The sequence below is a fragment of the Bactrocera oleae genome, chromosome 4 (genome assembly GCF_042242935.1).
Source record: "Bactrocera oleae isolate idBacOlea1 chromosome 4, idBacOlea1, whole genome shotgun sequence".
Taxonomy (NCBI): domain Eukaryota; kingdom Metazoa; phylum Arthropoda; class Insecta; order Diptera; family Tephritidae; genus Bactrocera; species Bactrocera oleae.
The window spans coordinates 17,331,897-17,346,699 of NC_091538.1; the positions used below are offsets into that span (position 1 = coordinate 17,331,897).

General features: G+C 32.3%; 1 protein-coding gene across 1 annotated transcript in view; it reads right to left on the reverse strand.

The window, feature by feature from the left end:
• Nucleotides 1-14,803, reverse strand: part of GlyT (Glycine transporter) — a 105,574-nt gene that overhangs the window by 38,426 nt on the left and 52,345 nt on the right. Inside the window, 1 exon segment of the mRNA XM_036375752.2 lies at nt 6,725-7,755. Coding sequence (XP_036231645.2) covers nt 6,725-6,820 — 96 coding nt within the window. The 5' untranslated portion in view covers nt 6,821-7,755.

The window sequence follows — 14,803 nt, forward strand, 5'->3', positions numbered from 1 at the left end:
TGCTGGTGTGCGCCGGGGCGTATGAGTAGCAACTGTCAACACTTAATCTCCATGGACGACGGCGAGTGAGAAAGAGAAATAAACAAACTGTCGCACGAAGGTTACGCAATGTAACTGAAAAGTAAAATAATAATAATAAGTAAGAAAAGGCTAAGTACGGATGTAACCAAACATTTTATACTCTGGGTTTTCAAAGAAATTATCTAACTGAAACTTTAGGTCATATAACACTTAGGCGATATTTATACCCTGAATATTAACACTAGAACTACGAAGATTTACCATGTGCCTGTTTCAAAAAGGTCTCTCTTCCTCTGAAAATTAGAAGCGTAAGAACAAAATAATCTATAATATTATTCTATACACAAATTTAATAAAAATCATGACATTATCGTAAAATACTTAATAAGAATAAAGAGGAAATGGTAAAAATAAATGATGCAACCGGTCATTTTGACCGATTCGTAGTTCTAGTGTTAAGTCTGCCACGACGTTTGTGACACTCAGAAGGAAACGTCCAAGATCCTATAAAAATATATATATAAATGATCAGCTTGACGAGCTGGGTCGATTTAGCTATGTCCGTCTGTCCGTCCGTCTGTCCGGCTGTATGTATATACGCAAACTAGTCAAATAGTTTTTGAGATATCGATCTGAAATTTTGCACACTTCGTTTTCTCCCCAAGTAATTCATGTAAATTTTTTGGTACCCCCGATATCGGGCCACTATAGCATACAGCGGCCATATAAACTGAACAATCAGAACCAGGTTCTTATATGGAAAACTTTTTTCATTTTACTATTATATTAGGGATTGGGGTTTGGTCCGATTTTATTCGTATTCAGCTAGTGGTTAAGAAAACACTTAATTTCTATAAATATCAAACATATTGACCTAATTTAACCGTTTGCAATTGACTGGAAGGTGGGAAAAAACTATACTAGGTATTTGGGGACTAAGAGAAGCATTGACCCAGTTATAACCAAATTCGGTAGACAGACAATAATTTTAGAAGAACGCTCTCTGAATTTCATTAAGATAACTCGCATATTGACCGTTATATATAGTATAAAGTCAATCGGAAGTACGAATAGTTTTTTCTTTACTTGTGCAAAGTTCTACTTCGATAACGTCATCGGCTCTCGATTTATATACTGTAAAATGAAAGGTTCTGATGAAATTGTAAATAATTCTATATGGAAAGTAGGTGTGATTGTAGTCCAATTTCCTGTTGGTATAATGGTACGTACCAAATTTGGCTAAAATGGGTGAACCAGTTCCTGAGATTCTAATTTAGTCACCGGCTATTATGAGGCAAAACTATTATACTCTGTAGCAACAGGCTGCAATGAGCCATTTGCTGCGAAGATAGGCCACTGAATTTACGAAGGAAATCTTGTTTTATAAAAAAGTTATATAAATAATTCCAACTCAGTAGCTAATTTAAACACGCGACATATTTTTCTCTATACTTATTTTAGCATTTCAGTCGATCCCGAGATAAAAGTTTTCGACAAAAAACAAAAAAAAAATATTTAACAAGTTATTGTAACAAGCTTAAAAATACTTAAGACATACACATATTTGTGAATAGATTTGCCACCTACTGAAAAACATGACACCTAGCGCAATTTTACAAAATATATAATGTTTAAAAAGTCTTTCGGGATGTACTCGTAATACGTACCGAATTTTAAATTTTCACGTATTTTGGAATGGAGTTGACACCCACCGATACAAAAAAAGAACTAAAAAGTGTAGAACACAATTGTGATGAAACCCGTACAGAAATTATTCGAGCAGCTTCAGAATTACCACAAACTAAAAAATTAAATTTCAAGAAAATATTACGAAATATGTACTAACCATGAGGCGTTTAACGAAAAATTATTCTAGAAGCCCTAAATTAACAGCAAACTAACTAGAACTAACTTGCCATCTATCAAAATAACTAAACTTTAACAAAATGTGGCCAGTCTAAGATTTTTAAAATATAAATTGTAATTTAAAAGTAATACTTGTTACGTCATACTTGACAGCGTTATGTGTAATGAAGAGGAGATTCGCTGCAGCGAGTGACCGGAAAAATATTTTTGACTGAAAGTCTATGTATGAACTGATTCATACATTATTGCTTTTCAAAATTGTAAAAAACACATTTGTTTCGAGCAACATCAACAAGAAAGCAAATCTAATATATGTAGATGTGATGAGAGCATAAAACACTACGTCGTACTTGACTTATTTTTCAAAAACATTGAAGTAGTAAGTAGGAAGATTGTTGTTAAAATTTATAAAGTGCCCACCGTTTTACCCCTGGGTTCGGTTTTTCTCTCATCTATTTGTATTTCCTTCTTTGGCCAAAAGAGCTAAAGTCGTCACTTGTTAAATACTTTATGCCTATAAGTTTTGTAGCTCTTAGAAAGATATTATATAGAATATATAAGTATGTTTGCTTTTTTTCCACAATATTAATACCGGGGAACCTTGCGATTCTTGCTTAAAAGATCTTTAGTCTACTTTCAAGGCTTAAATCAACACATTTTTTTGGCCTCTGGTTTATTCGTTAATTATTTGACCTGGTACATTGATGAGTCTTATCTATGCCTCTGCTTGACTAGAAATTAAAATTGAGCTACCTCAACATTTTTAAAGGGAACCCTCTTTACGGCGAGTTGAAAACAGTTCGAATATTGCTCGACGTTCTTAAATCATATTTACTTGAGCAAAATGAAAGCTTAGATATTAAGTTTAACAACAATATAATTGTTCTAGTTATTGCCGAAATGACTGCTAATTTATACAGTTTTTTGCTGAAAAACTTGCAAAAATACACAAATATGTTGTTTATTCAGCAAATATTTATGATTCAATGACATTAATGGCGACACCGAACTTTCACCCTACTACAATTTATGTTATTATATGTATGAAATTACTGACAATGAACAATTAGAAAGAGCAAAACGGAAATCCGAAAACTTGAACTTGAATGTCATTACACAAAAGAATTAACTTAAAAGCGGTGCAACCCTGCTTTGTCGAGGCTGGCAAGGTAAGAAGGCGCACAAATAATTCAAGGTAATCAACCTTGATGTAAAGGTGGAGGTCAAGCGATTTTTGGTGGCTGTGCCTTGTGCTGAACGTGTTGTGTATGGAATAGTATGTTTGTAGAAAAAAAAGGATAAAAGAGAGTGGGAATGCAGGAAGTGGCAAGTGTTGGTGATAATTAACGGCACAAAATTTATATAAAATAGTAGAACTATTGTAGATTCTGCGAGGCTGACAGACTGCAAAAGATGCTGAGATGAAAGTCAAGAAAACATAACAACAACAACAAACAACAAAATCATTGTTGTTGTATTTTTTGTTTGGTTTTTGCTGACCGAAAATATTGAAGGGCATAAAGGCTATGTGTGGGTGTGGAAAGGCAATACAAAACAAAAAACGTAAAAACAATAATAACAGCAACAAAGAAACAACAAAGAGGGCAAGTGTGCGAACAACTGTCGGCAGTCTGCGTCGTTTTGTTGCTTTTCGCTCTCAAATTGGTAACACTTGTCGTTGACACTTTGAAGGCGTTAACATAAAAACCAAAAAGGAAGGGAAACGGAAATTGCATAAAATAAAAACAAAAATCAAATTTAAACAACATTAAAAATCAACATGCCTTCAAACACTATGCTGCGAGCTTCCCCCGGAGGGTGTAGGTGCACCACTACTAATTTTCAAAGTCATTGTAATGAAAGGGCGAGTAACGGGACTGTGAATACACAATAACAGTAATTTGGCGAGCAGCCAACAGTCCATGACTAAATGCCAAAAAGCGACATGGCCTAGGCACACACATACGTACAATACATACACTGACATAAACATAAGAAATAGAACAAAAGCGTAGCGGCGCTCCGCCCGTACGGTCAGTTGATGGCGCATTTATTTCGCAATTCAACCATAATTTACTGTCAAATGTGTGGCGGAGGCGAAGCCAGTGAGGAACATAAAAAACACAACAGAGAAAATTGAAAAAGAGGCAACGCTCCACCATGTTGGCAGCACAAAAAAATTCGCTTTGAATTACACACCTATGTGAAGCGTGGCTGTTTGCAGATTTTAGATTTTTTTGGCGCTACGAGGGTTTTTTTTATAAGTCATAGACATATTCACCATATACTGACATCAAATGTAAGACTGCTACAACAAGGCTTCTACTGTTAAAACAGCTGTTAGAAGACTGTTGTCGATTAACAACTGTTGGTTGGCTGCTGTCAAAGTTTACGTAATTTTGATTGTGTTTGACAGTCATCCAAAAACAACATAACCTTAAACAAATTTTTTCGAAAAGAAAAACACCACAGCAGCAAAAAAATAGTGAGAACATCTGCAAAATGCTAATTAAGTAGTAAATAATTTAATTTATAAAATAAAAGCGAAGTTGTACTTTCTGAAGACAAATCGAATATGTACGTCACATGAAAGATGCTGTGATTTCGTAAATAAACGATGAAATTTCGAAAAAGTGATAATGAAAGAATTTTACCTACTTTCGAACTCATGGTATGAAGCATTTTTTTATATTTTAGTTTCAGGAAACAACACAATTGTCCTTTAGCACTAGAAGTGCTCTCAGTACGATTTCTGTGATCTAAAACAAGTTGGTGCATGAAAACCTGTAACCAACAAAAACGAACGAAAAAGTAGCGCAACTTTCTTCTTAGAAGAAAGATAGTTAGGAATTAAGAAAGTACTTCACTCAGTGGAGACTAAAATGGTGCTCGGTTCTTAGCCTCAGAAGTTCATGTTACTTTCGCATTAGTTGTATAGATGGATTTACCGTTAACAAGTAATGTAGAAGTCGTTTCGGAATGTATAAAATTATCTTGATGCAATAGAATAAACACTTTAGAACTCACTGACTTATCAAACAGCCCTCGTTGCTTACATGATTTCAGCGCACTTCGTTGTCAAACATTAAATTCTGGAATTCTTTTGTATATTCTTTTTTGGCAATTCACATAAATATTTAAGCAGTCTGGAAAAAGTGCTCGTTTTACATGGAAATATTTATAGTTTTCTGAGAGGTTTGAAGTTAAAAGCGAAATATAAATACTGACAAATATACTCTGCATATTTTAGTGGCTTCGCGATTCGTTAGCTGCGTGGCAAAAGATAAAAGTCGCATAGTAATTTAAGGCTAAGTTAAGTTTCCTTGGAGTGTCATATGGATGTTACCAAAGTGTGAAGGGTTTATGGGCCATTAAATGTCTCTGGTGGCTATTAGTGGTGAGAAGTCCAGTAACTGAGAAAAGTTTAAAGAGGTTATGTAGAGGAAATAAACGAAGATGGCAGGTGAAAACTTCAACTACCAAATTTTAATAGAGATGATGCTGTTATTTACGCGACAAATATAACGAGAGCGTAAAAATAACGTGAAGAAGAAAAAAAGGCTTGACTGGATATTGAATCGCCGAAAGAATAATTCAAAGATAATGAGTTAATGAAGGGTATGCACCTCCATTCCGAAGGAATTTTGAGAAATTGTTTATTGTAATTATTAACACTTCTACTATGTAAGGCAACTGGTGTATAGTTTCAAGTCTACTTTCTTTGATTACCATAAAAGAATTTTAGATTGTGTATGGTTACTAACCTCGGCATACTACAAGTATAAAGGGTAGACAACAACCCTGAGTTGACATTTTAGAGAAAAATACAACATTGTCCAAATTTTTTCAATAATTTATAAAATTATATGTAAATAAACAATTACCCATATTGAAATTTTTATTTTGTAGAATTTTGGTAAATGAAAACAATCGAAATCTTTTGCAAGCATCTGGTCATGAGTAGTTGCTTGAAATTGAAATTGACATCTCTGTCTAGTTCACGATAACCGAAGCAACTTAAATTCTCTATATTTGATAGTAGATTCTTCATTTTCGAGAACATCAAACTCCACCACTTCCAAGACGGATCTTTCTGCAAACCAAGATTACTTGAATTCGAAATTAAAGCGTGTATTTACGTTTGGTGATTTTTGAAAAAAATTTTGTTTTTAGAAAAAATTCGTAGATTTATTATTGACTGTGGAGTAATACTGTAAGGAATTGAAGCCGACGGGTTAAGGAGTGTAAGTCGTTCATTTTCTATACTCGCTTGCCGTGTCCACCACTATTAGATCCAATAATATTGATAACCTAAGAATATATTTTAAAATATGGACGTTAATTTTTAAAGGAGAAGAAATGTACGGTAGATCTCTTAATATTGGGTCTATTTGTCGACAGACCTAAATTAAAAAGCAAAAATTACTGCTTACTTCATTAAGCAACGAATATAAATATTAACGCCAGATATATAGTACTTGATATTCCAATGCAATATAATAAATATTTATGACAAAAGAAAGGTTAATTCAGCGTAGTGACATTCAACTGTCAAACTATTTTATAATTTTGCTGCCGATTTTCCAAAATAAACTTAGCTAAGAATTATTTATGTTGTGAAAATTCGTAAAAGTAGGAGATTTCTGCTGAAATTTAAAACCCTGTGAAATTCCATAAATTAAAGGTTAGACCTTTATAAAACTCCGATGAAAAAATCATGGTAGTCTTAATTCTCATTCTAAAAACCAGAAGTAAAACTTAGAGTTAAAGAGTTGTGCAAAATTTGATGGTAGAGCTTAATATAGCAATAACTTTTAGGTTTATAACATTTACTTACCTCCCACAGGTCCACATCCAGTGCTGTGCTTGACTCCTTGTTGGGCTTCAAACGCTTCGGTTTAGATTTTGGTTTCGATTTATTTTTCTTATCCATACTGTTATGATGTGTTATGTTGCTTATGAGAATTTAGAGTTGAGAAATATTCTTCGCTGGTTTTGTCTGTTTAGACAGTTATGTTATTAATTTGTATATCCTTTTTGCTTGATGTACTAACAGTGCCGGTATTGTAGTTTTAGTTATATTTAAACTGTTTTTGTAAAATTACTGTCAGATTTTTAGTTTAATTTTATTTAAATATGGTTTATAAATACTAGTTATTTAGGCAATTATTATGCAAATTTATTTCCTTTAAATTTTAAAATTTTTTTACGCGCATTTTCTGCTTAATTTAAGCGTCTTTTTGCTGTAGTTTACTGAATTTACAAACATTTGCGGTTTAGTTTTACAATGTAGAAAATTTTTTCGTCCTTATCAGTGCAGCAAATGGCGATTTATTTCGAATTCTGCAGCTGTTGCAGTTATTGTTGTTATTGCAAATCGTCTAGTTATCTCTTTCAACATTTGCCGAAAATATTTCCAGTAATTTGCATATTTATGTCAGCAACTCAATTTCTTATTCCTTTTGATCACTTTTCCTTTTCCTCTCTCGCTTTCTTATATGCTTTTAATAATTTGAATAAATAATTGTAGTAATTTTAATTGCCACTTTATTCGCTTTAAAATTTTACTATATTTTTTTGTTGTTGTTGTTGTTGTTGCTGCTAATTTTCACTTGCATATAGATGATTTATGTTTCCGCACTGTTGGCGCTCATTTGTTTTGTTGGCACCCTGTGGCGGCTCACTGTTGCTCCGCTTTAGTTCTGCAGCTATATCTTGTTGCTTGACTTCTGTTGTACTTATTGTTGTTTACAAAATTGGTACAATGTGCTGTACATATATATGAGTTTTAAGTTTGTTATTTAACACCAGCGTAATTAAGTCATGCAAATGCGGTCAGCAATTAAGCGTTAAACTGTCTCGGAGAGCCTAGAAACAGTAGAAATTTGATTACTTTAATTTATTTTAGGCATAAAAAAATATGTAATACAAAAAATTTGAAGTAGCAAAAAAATCGCTATAAATAATTATTGATTTACATTTATTTCTTTAAAAAAAAATTTTATTGTAAAAAAATTAAAAAGGTTACGAGGATCGTTGGAGAAATTAATTTATATTTTATAAGATTTTTTGTTATGCAAAAATAAGTTTAGACTGCTAAAACAGGCAGACTAAGCCTTCAGTCATAAAAATTAATAAAAATTTTTTAATAAAATATTTTATAGTAATCTGTCATTTAAAAACTAAATTTTGAAGAATACGTTTATAACATTTTAAAAACACTTCCTAAATCAACTCGCGGACTTTGTTGCTGCTTTTACATGCAAATTTCTCGACAAGAGGGCAGCAACAAAAGATATCGAGTAGAGAATTTCCAAATCATTGACGCCTACAGTCAAGATTTAGACGCCAAAACCGTCATTAGTACTTTACATTTAGTTGTTTAAAAGACTTATAGCAAGTAAACTAATCTCAACTATCTTTGAAAATCCATGAAACCGTTAAAAGTGGCTTAATAGATAGTGAAATATATTGAAAGCCTCCAGGAAATGTTGAAACTTATTCCCTCGATGTACCATACTTGCTATTTTTCTAATTCCCATTTTGACAGTTCCATCAAGTCACCAAAGCTGTAATTATTGATTAAGATATTCAAGGAGCGTTCTACGTAAAAGCAAGCTCGACACATACAAATAAGGTATTCTTAAGCTTGTAGTTCGGTCACTTTCTTTAGAAACTCTAAAAAACAGACCCATCATAGAGAGTTGTACAAATTATTCGGTACAACAAAAATACATATAAGAGTAAAGACATTAATCTAGGACAGATTTTGAGAAAAGGAAATTGTATTCGGCGAAATTATTCACTGAAATTTATTCAGAGTCGAGTTTTCCAGCACCATACCCTTTGTTAACAAATATTATTTTCCTATATTAGAATTCCTTCGACAATCCTCTTAGTAAAATAGAATTAAATGTAATAATTTTTATTTTCTTTCTTTAAAAACATTAATTTTTCTCACAACAAATTTTTTAACTTTCCACTAACAGCACTTTTCTCAGTTTATTCGATTTTTCATGCAAGTTTACGTTATTTAAAGTCACTCTCTTCAGCAAATTCCTTTCGCGGATATACGTTAAGCTCATTAACGCTCAAACCGTTAGTAAATTAACATGGAAGAAGATTTCACACCCAAAACGGAAATTCGGTAATGCTAATTCAGTTAAATGGCGGAGAAGGTGACCAATTAAGTCTCTTATGCGTTTTTGCTGTATTTATTTTATATGTTCATAATTAGCCACGCATTTCTTCACACCTTGTTATGAGTTTTGCTTAACTGTTATTAGCACATTTTTAATTGTTTTATGTTCTCGCATTTTTTTCATTTATAGTTTTTCATTATTATGTACTCACTAATAAGTTCAAGGAAAAGTGCTAATTCGACTTGTCACCTTTTTTATGATTTTTAATAGGTAATTAGCAATTGGTAATGAAATTGTGCGCATAAAAGTTTTACAATAGTAATTAGTATTTAATTACTTGACATTGTGCTTACATATTTCTTGCTTTTCAATTATTTATGTCTTGTCTTTGGTATATTTATTAATTTGTTTTACTTTTCTTGCGAAATTGTTAATGGATTTACGTGGCTAATTAATGCGACTGCGAAGTAATGGAAATAATGAATGAAATTAAAGTTTCTGATGTAAAAAAGGGTAAAATATATTTTTTATTTTTTTGTAAACAAAAATAATTTCAGGGAATATAAGAGATAGCTTTTAGTATGAACAAACTAACACAAAATCCTCTTATAATGACATTTAAGAAGGGCGATGAACAATAAACTTTCAATCGAATCTTATACTCCACAAAAACCACTTGATTTGGTTAGGGTGAAATTTTGAATTATTATTTTGATTTTAAAGAATTTTAGTCAACTTAGAAACGCTTAGCTACTGACTCCAATAATATTTTTTTCATGAAAGACCTCAAAAGAAAAACGCCTAATAAAGTTACATATACAAGTAGAAGATATCCGAGACATCGAAAATTTTATCTTCATCAATTCTAGTAGATAATGTAATGGACGATCTTTTATGAAATCTTTCCACCATATAGTTTACGTTCGAGTTCTCGACAATATTCTACAGTAAGAAAGGCTAATAACACTTACTTTATGTACTGTTTCCTTTACTCTTATGAAACATATATATTTTATATAAGGACATTCAATTAATCCACTGCTCAAGAGCTTTTCGTGATCAAAGCGCTCACCAATCAATATGAGATTGACACCAAAGAAAGGCCAGCAAAAAAATAATAACAAATAACGAATAATAAAAATGTAAACAATAAAGTGACTTGTACATTTTTTATTTAATTAGAATGCAGGGACACTAACACCGGCATACAGTACTTTTCTATAAGCACACATACATATACACCACTACAACTAGCGCAGCGGTCGTAATCAGTTGGAAGCAGAAATTATTAAATAAACAAACATTGGCAGTCAATGATGGAAATGAAAATATTTTTAAGGTAAAGAAATAAATAAATAAAAATTTCATTTAAACTAAATGAAGGGAAATTGAAAATTAATAAATGTTGTAAATGCGCTTGGAAAATATTATCAATAGCATTTTGTCGTAAACACAGTAAATAATGGATAGGAAATGGCTTGCGTTGAAAATCAAGGAAGTTAGTAGGTCACAATTTTTTCAAGTGCTTCGGTGCATATTTGTTTATATATAATTTTTTTTTTTACTGCTGCACTTATCGTTCATTGCATAAGTTTATGAAGTATCAATCGCGCAGCGTCGAGGCCAATGGACGTAAACACGAGGCGTTAATTGAATTGTAAGTGTGAATGGACATAATTGTTTGCAAATAAATGCTAAGAAGTTGTAAAACTGAAGAAATTTCAAAAGCAAATGAAATAGTTGGTGACTGGAAATTTTTTTTAAATGAGTGTTAATAAAAAATATATAAATTAAAACAAAATAATAATGTAGCTTATTAAAAAATAGTATTAATAAAATAACTAATAATGATAAATTTATACGAAATAATTAAGCAAAACTAAATACATAGAATAAATAAAATACAAACTATTGAAAAAATTAATAAAAAAAATAAAGGCAACAAATTTTTGTAAGAAAAATTCATTAGAACATAATTTTACAATAAACATCAAAAATATCAAAAGATCCTTAATGTGCTTTTGATCGATCAGTTTGTATGTCAGCTATATGCTTTAGTAATCCGATCTTTACAATTTCTACCGAGATTACACCATTGCCTTAGACAATAAGTCATGCTACATTTCGACAAAACTAAATCGATCCAGTACATCATGCTGATATTTTATTTACATATTTTATAGGGTCTTCGACGTTTCCTTCTTCTTAGTAAACATAATATAACCTGTTCTAGGCATACAAATGAGTTGCCAGGTTCTACAAAATAAGTAGTAAAAATAAATTGTTTTACGTTTCCCTTTATAATATTTAAAAACGATACGTCATTTTAAATACAAAAAAAAATATATATATAATATTTTTTATAAAATTGTTACATATTTGAGACTAGCGTACATTTCTTTGTATATTATCTAATTTGCCTTTGATTAATAGAACAATTTTTAATGTATGTTTGTTTTAAATAATTCAGAGAAGTGTTGCTCGGCGATAAAATAATTTTAATATTGTACTTATATAATTTGAATTTTGAAAACAAAAAAACGTTTAATTTTATGGTGTATGCATTAATTCGTGCGGTTTTCTAAGAGAGGGCTCTACTAGTATTATTTCGCGTCGTATTCATCCTCGGCTATATTCATTTCAAAGGTACTGCCATTTCGCGTCGTTTTCAGTAGATATAAATTATTTGAGCGTGAACAACAATTTGTTTCATTCATTTGAAAATGTCGAAATTTGTACCAGATAAAGTGTTTTTGCGGGGAGTTCTTCTTCATTATTTTAACATGAAGAAAAGTGCTGCCGAAAGCCATCATATTTTACTGGACGTTTATGGTGACCATGCTTTAGCCGAACGAACGTGCCAAAAGTGGTTTGGACGGTTTAAAAGTGGCAATTTCGACTTAGACGACGGAGAACGACCCGGACAGCCAAACAAACTTCAAGACGAAGAATTGGAGACATTGCTCGACGCAGATGCATGCCAGACGCAAGAAGAACTTGCAAAAGTATTAGGAGTTGATCAAGCAACCGTTTCCAGACGATTAAAATCATTAGGATTCATCCAGAAGCTTGGAAATTGGGTGCCTTATGAATTAAAGCCAAGAGACGTCGAACGTCGATTCTGCATGTTGCTTCAACGCCACCAAAAGAAGTCGTTTTTGCATAGGATTGTCACTGGGGATGAAAAATGGATTCATTATGATAACCCAAAGCGCAAGAAATCGTATGTGAAGCCCGGCCAACCATCAACATCCACGGCAAAGCCGAATATCCATGCTGCTAAGGTTATGCTATGTATTTGGTGGGACCACAAGGGTGTGCTCTATTATGAGCTATTGAAATCGGGTCAGACGATCAATGGGGACCTCTACCGAAAACAATTGATTCGTTTGAAAAAGGCCATCGCGGAAAAACGACCAGAATATGCGACCAGACACGAATCAATAATTTTTCATCATGACAACGCTCGGCCACATGTTGCAAGGCCAGTTAAAAACTATTTGGAAAACTGTGGGTGGGAAGTTCTACCTCACCCGCCTTATAGCCCAGACATAGCACCTTCCGATTACCACTTGTTCAGATCAATGCAGAATGCCCTCACCGGAGTACGCTTCTCTTCAGAACAGGGTATCAGAAATTGGATTGATTCTTTCTTGACCTCCAAGCCGGAGAAGTTCTTTTGGGATGGGATCCACAAACTGCCAGAAAGATGGGCAAACATCATAGCTTCCGATGGGCAATACTTTGAACATTAAATGTATAACAATTTTTTCACAATAAAGTCTTAATTTTCGTAAAAAAACCGCACGAATTAATCTTACCTAAATAAATAATTTTTGCAAGAAATTCTGATTTATTGTATTAATAACCATTTTATTCACATTTACTTTTAGCATAAAATCCCAAGACAAAATGATGGCTTTGAAATACTGAAAACTTACATTTCTCCAACATTTTTAAAAAAAATTTAAATTTTGGCCCTTATATAATTTTTTCTTCTTATATAATCCTTTTTTCGAACCTCTCAAAGCTCATAAATTTAAATTAACTGGATTATATGCGTGTTTCCTTGCGATATTTCATTTGCTAACATCGATGAAAATACATTGAATGTAAACTTACGCAAGTGTTGCACTAAATTCACGCCATTCTGACAAAGGTCAGCAATAGTGGCTGGATTATTTATAAAATCACAGTACTCACACGCCTACGCGGACCAAGAAATGCGTGGCGGTGATGGCACAAAGGAAAAGGTCAACACGAAGAATTTACCAACGGTAGACAGCTTGAACGGAAATCGAGCGAGATTAGTAAGGAAATGCAAATCGCGTTGGGTGGAGAAAATGGAAAATGAGAAAAAAAAGTCATAAGTAAGAAAACTGAAATAGAAGCAGAAAGTAGATGAAAATAGAAGGCGACAAACAAGAAAAAGGAAAATTAAGCAGAAAAAAGAATACAAAAAATCTTTGCACATTATCATAGCAGCCAACGGAATAACGTGAGTTAACGAGAGCTCCATAAAAGCCCTTAAAAAACACAATATACACATGTACATACAATATTTAAAAAAATTTGATATAATTTAATTTAAATTTGTTGTATTTTTTGTTTGCTTTCTGGCAGTTATTTATATGCCTTATTCGGCGAAATTTTTGCATTTTATTATATGTATATGTGTAACGACATTTTCGCTTGAATACGCATTTAATTGTTATTTAGTCCACTTTTTATTTTTCCTATGAAAGCTTTTTCGGTTGTGTTGATTTTTTATTGCATTTTTCTCATTTTTTATTATGTGTCACTGTGTGTCATAAATTACTATTTTCTTTAACAGTGCATTGTTGTTGCTGTAGAATGATAAATATGCTTTAATTTGTGCACATAAATCTACCCATTTAATCACATTCACTGCGACTGAGTTGCTGGAAGATGTTAGAAAGCGCTGTGTCTTTAGCAGTAGCTGTGGCTAAATGTGGCAACTTGGGAAGGATGTGTGAGTAAAGTAGCAGAGCATATGCTTTTGGCGGTTGTAAGTAAAATAGTTGATGGTGCAAAAAATAAAATGCTAATATATGCTGAAGATACTTTCATAATAGGAAAATCTTCCAAATAAGTTTCGCTGATATACATGGTATGGGCTTTAGAAAATTTGATACATGATTAATTAATTAAAACTATGTTTATTAAACTTTAGTTGGAGATTCTCAGTATCCGAAAACTTTTAGGCATGTACAAGTATATCATCGTCATGCATAACAAAAAAAATACCGTTAACTTCGACTGCTTCGAAGCTATAATATCCTTCAAAGGTGCATATTTTTTAGCAAATAGGATATAAAAAGATACTGATGTCAGCTATATCTATAGTAATGCGATTTGAACAATTTGTTAGGAGGTAATAGCGTTGACTTGCATTATAAACTTTGCCAAATTTCGTGAAGATATCTTCTCAGTTAAAAATGTTTTCTAAACAAAAACTTTATTTTGACTGTTTTCGAAAATTGACCAGCTTCTTAAGGAGAAAATAACGCATTCAAAATTGCCGATCGTTATCTCAAAAACTGAGGGACTAGTCCGTATATATACAGAGGGACAGACAGGCGGACATGACTAAATCAAATCAGCTTGTCACGCTGATCATTTATACTTGTATATATACTATAGGGTCACTGACGTTTCATATATTCCTACTGGAAACTTAATATACGCTGTTCAGGGTATAGTATAGCATAGATAAGGAATAATCGACAAATTTTGAATATTTTAACAACAAT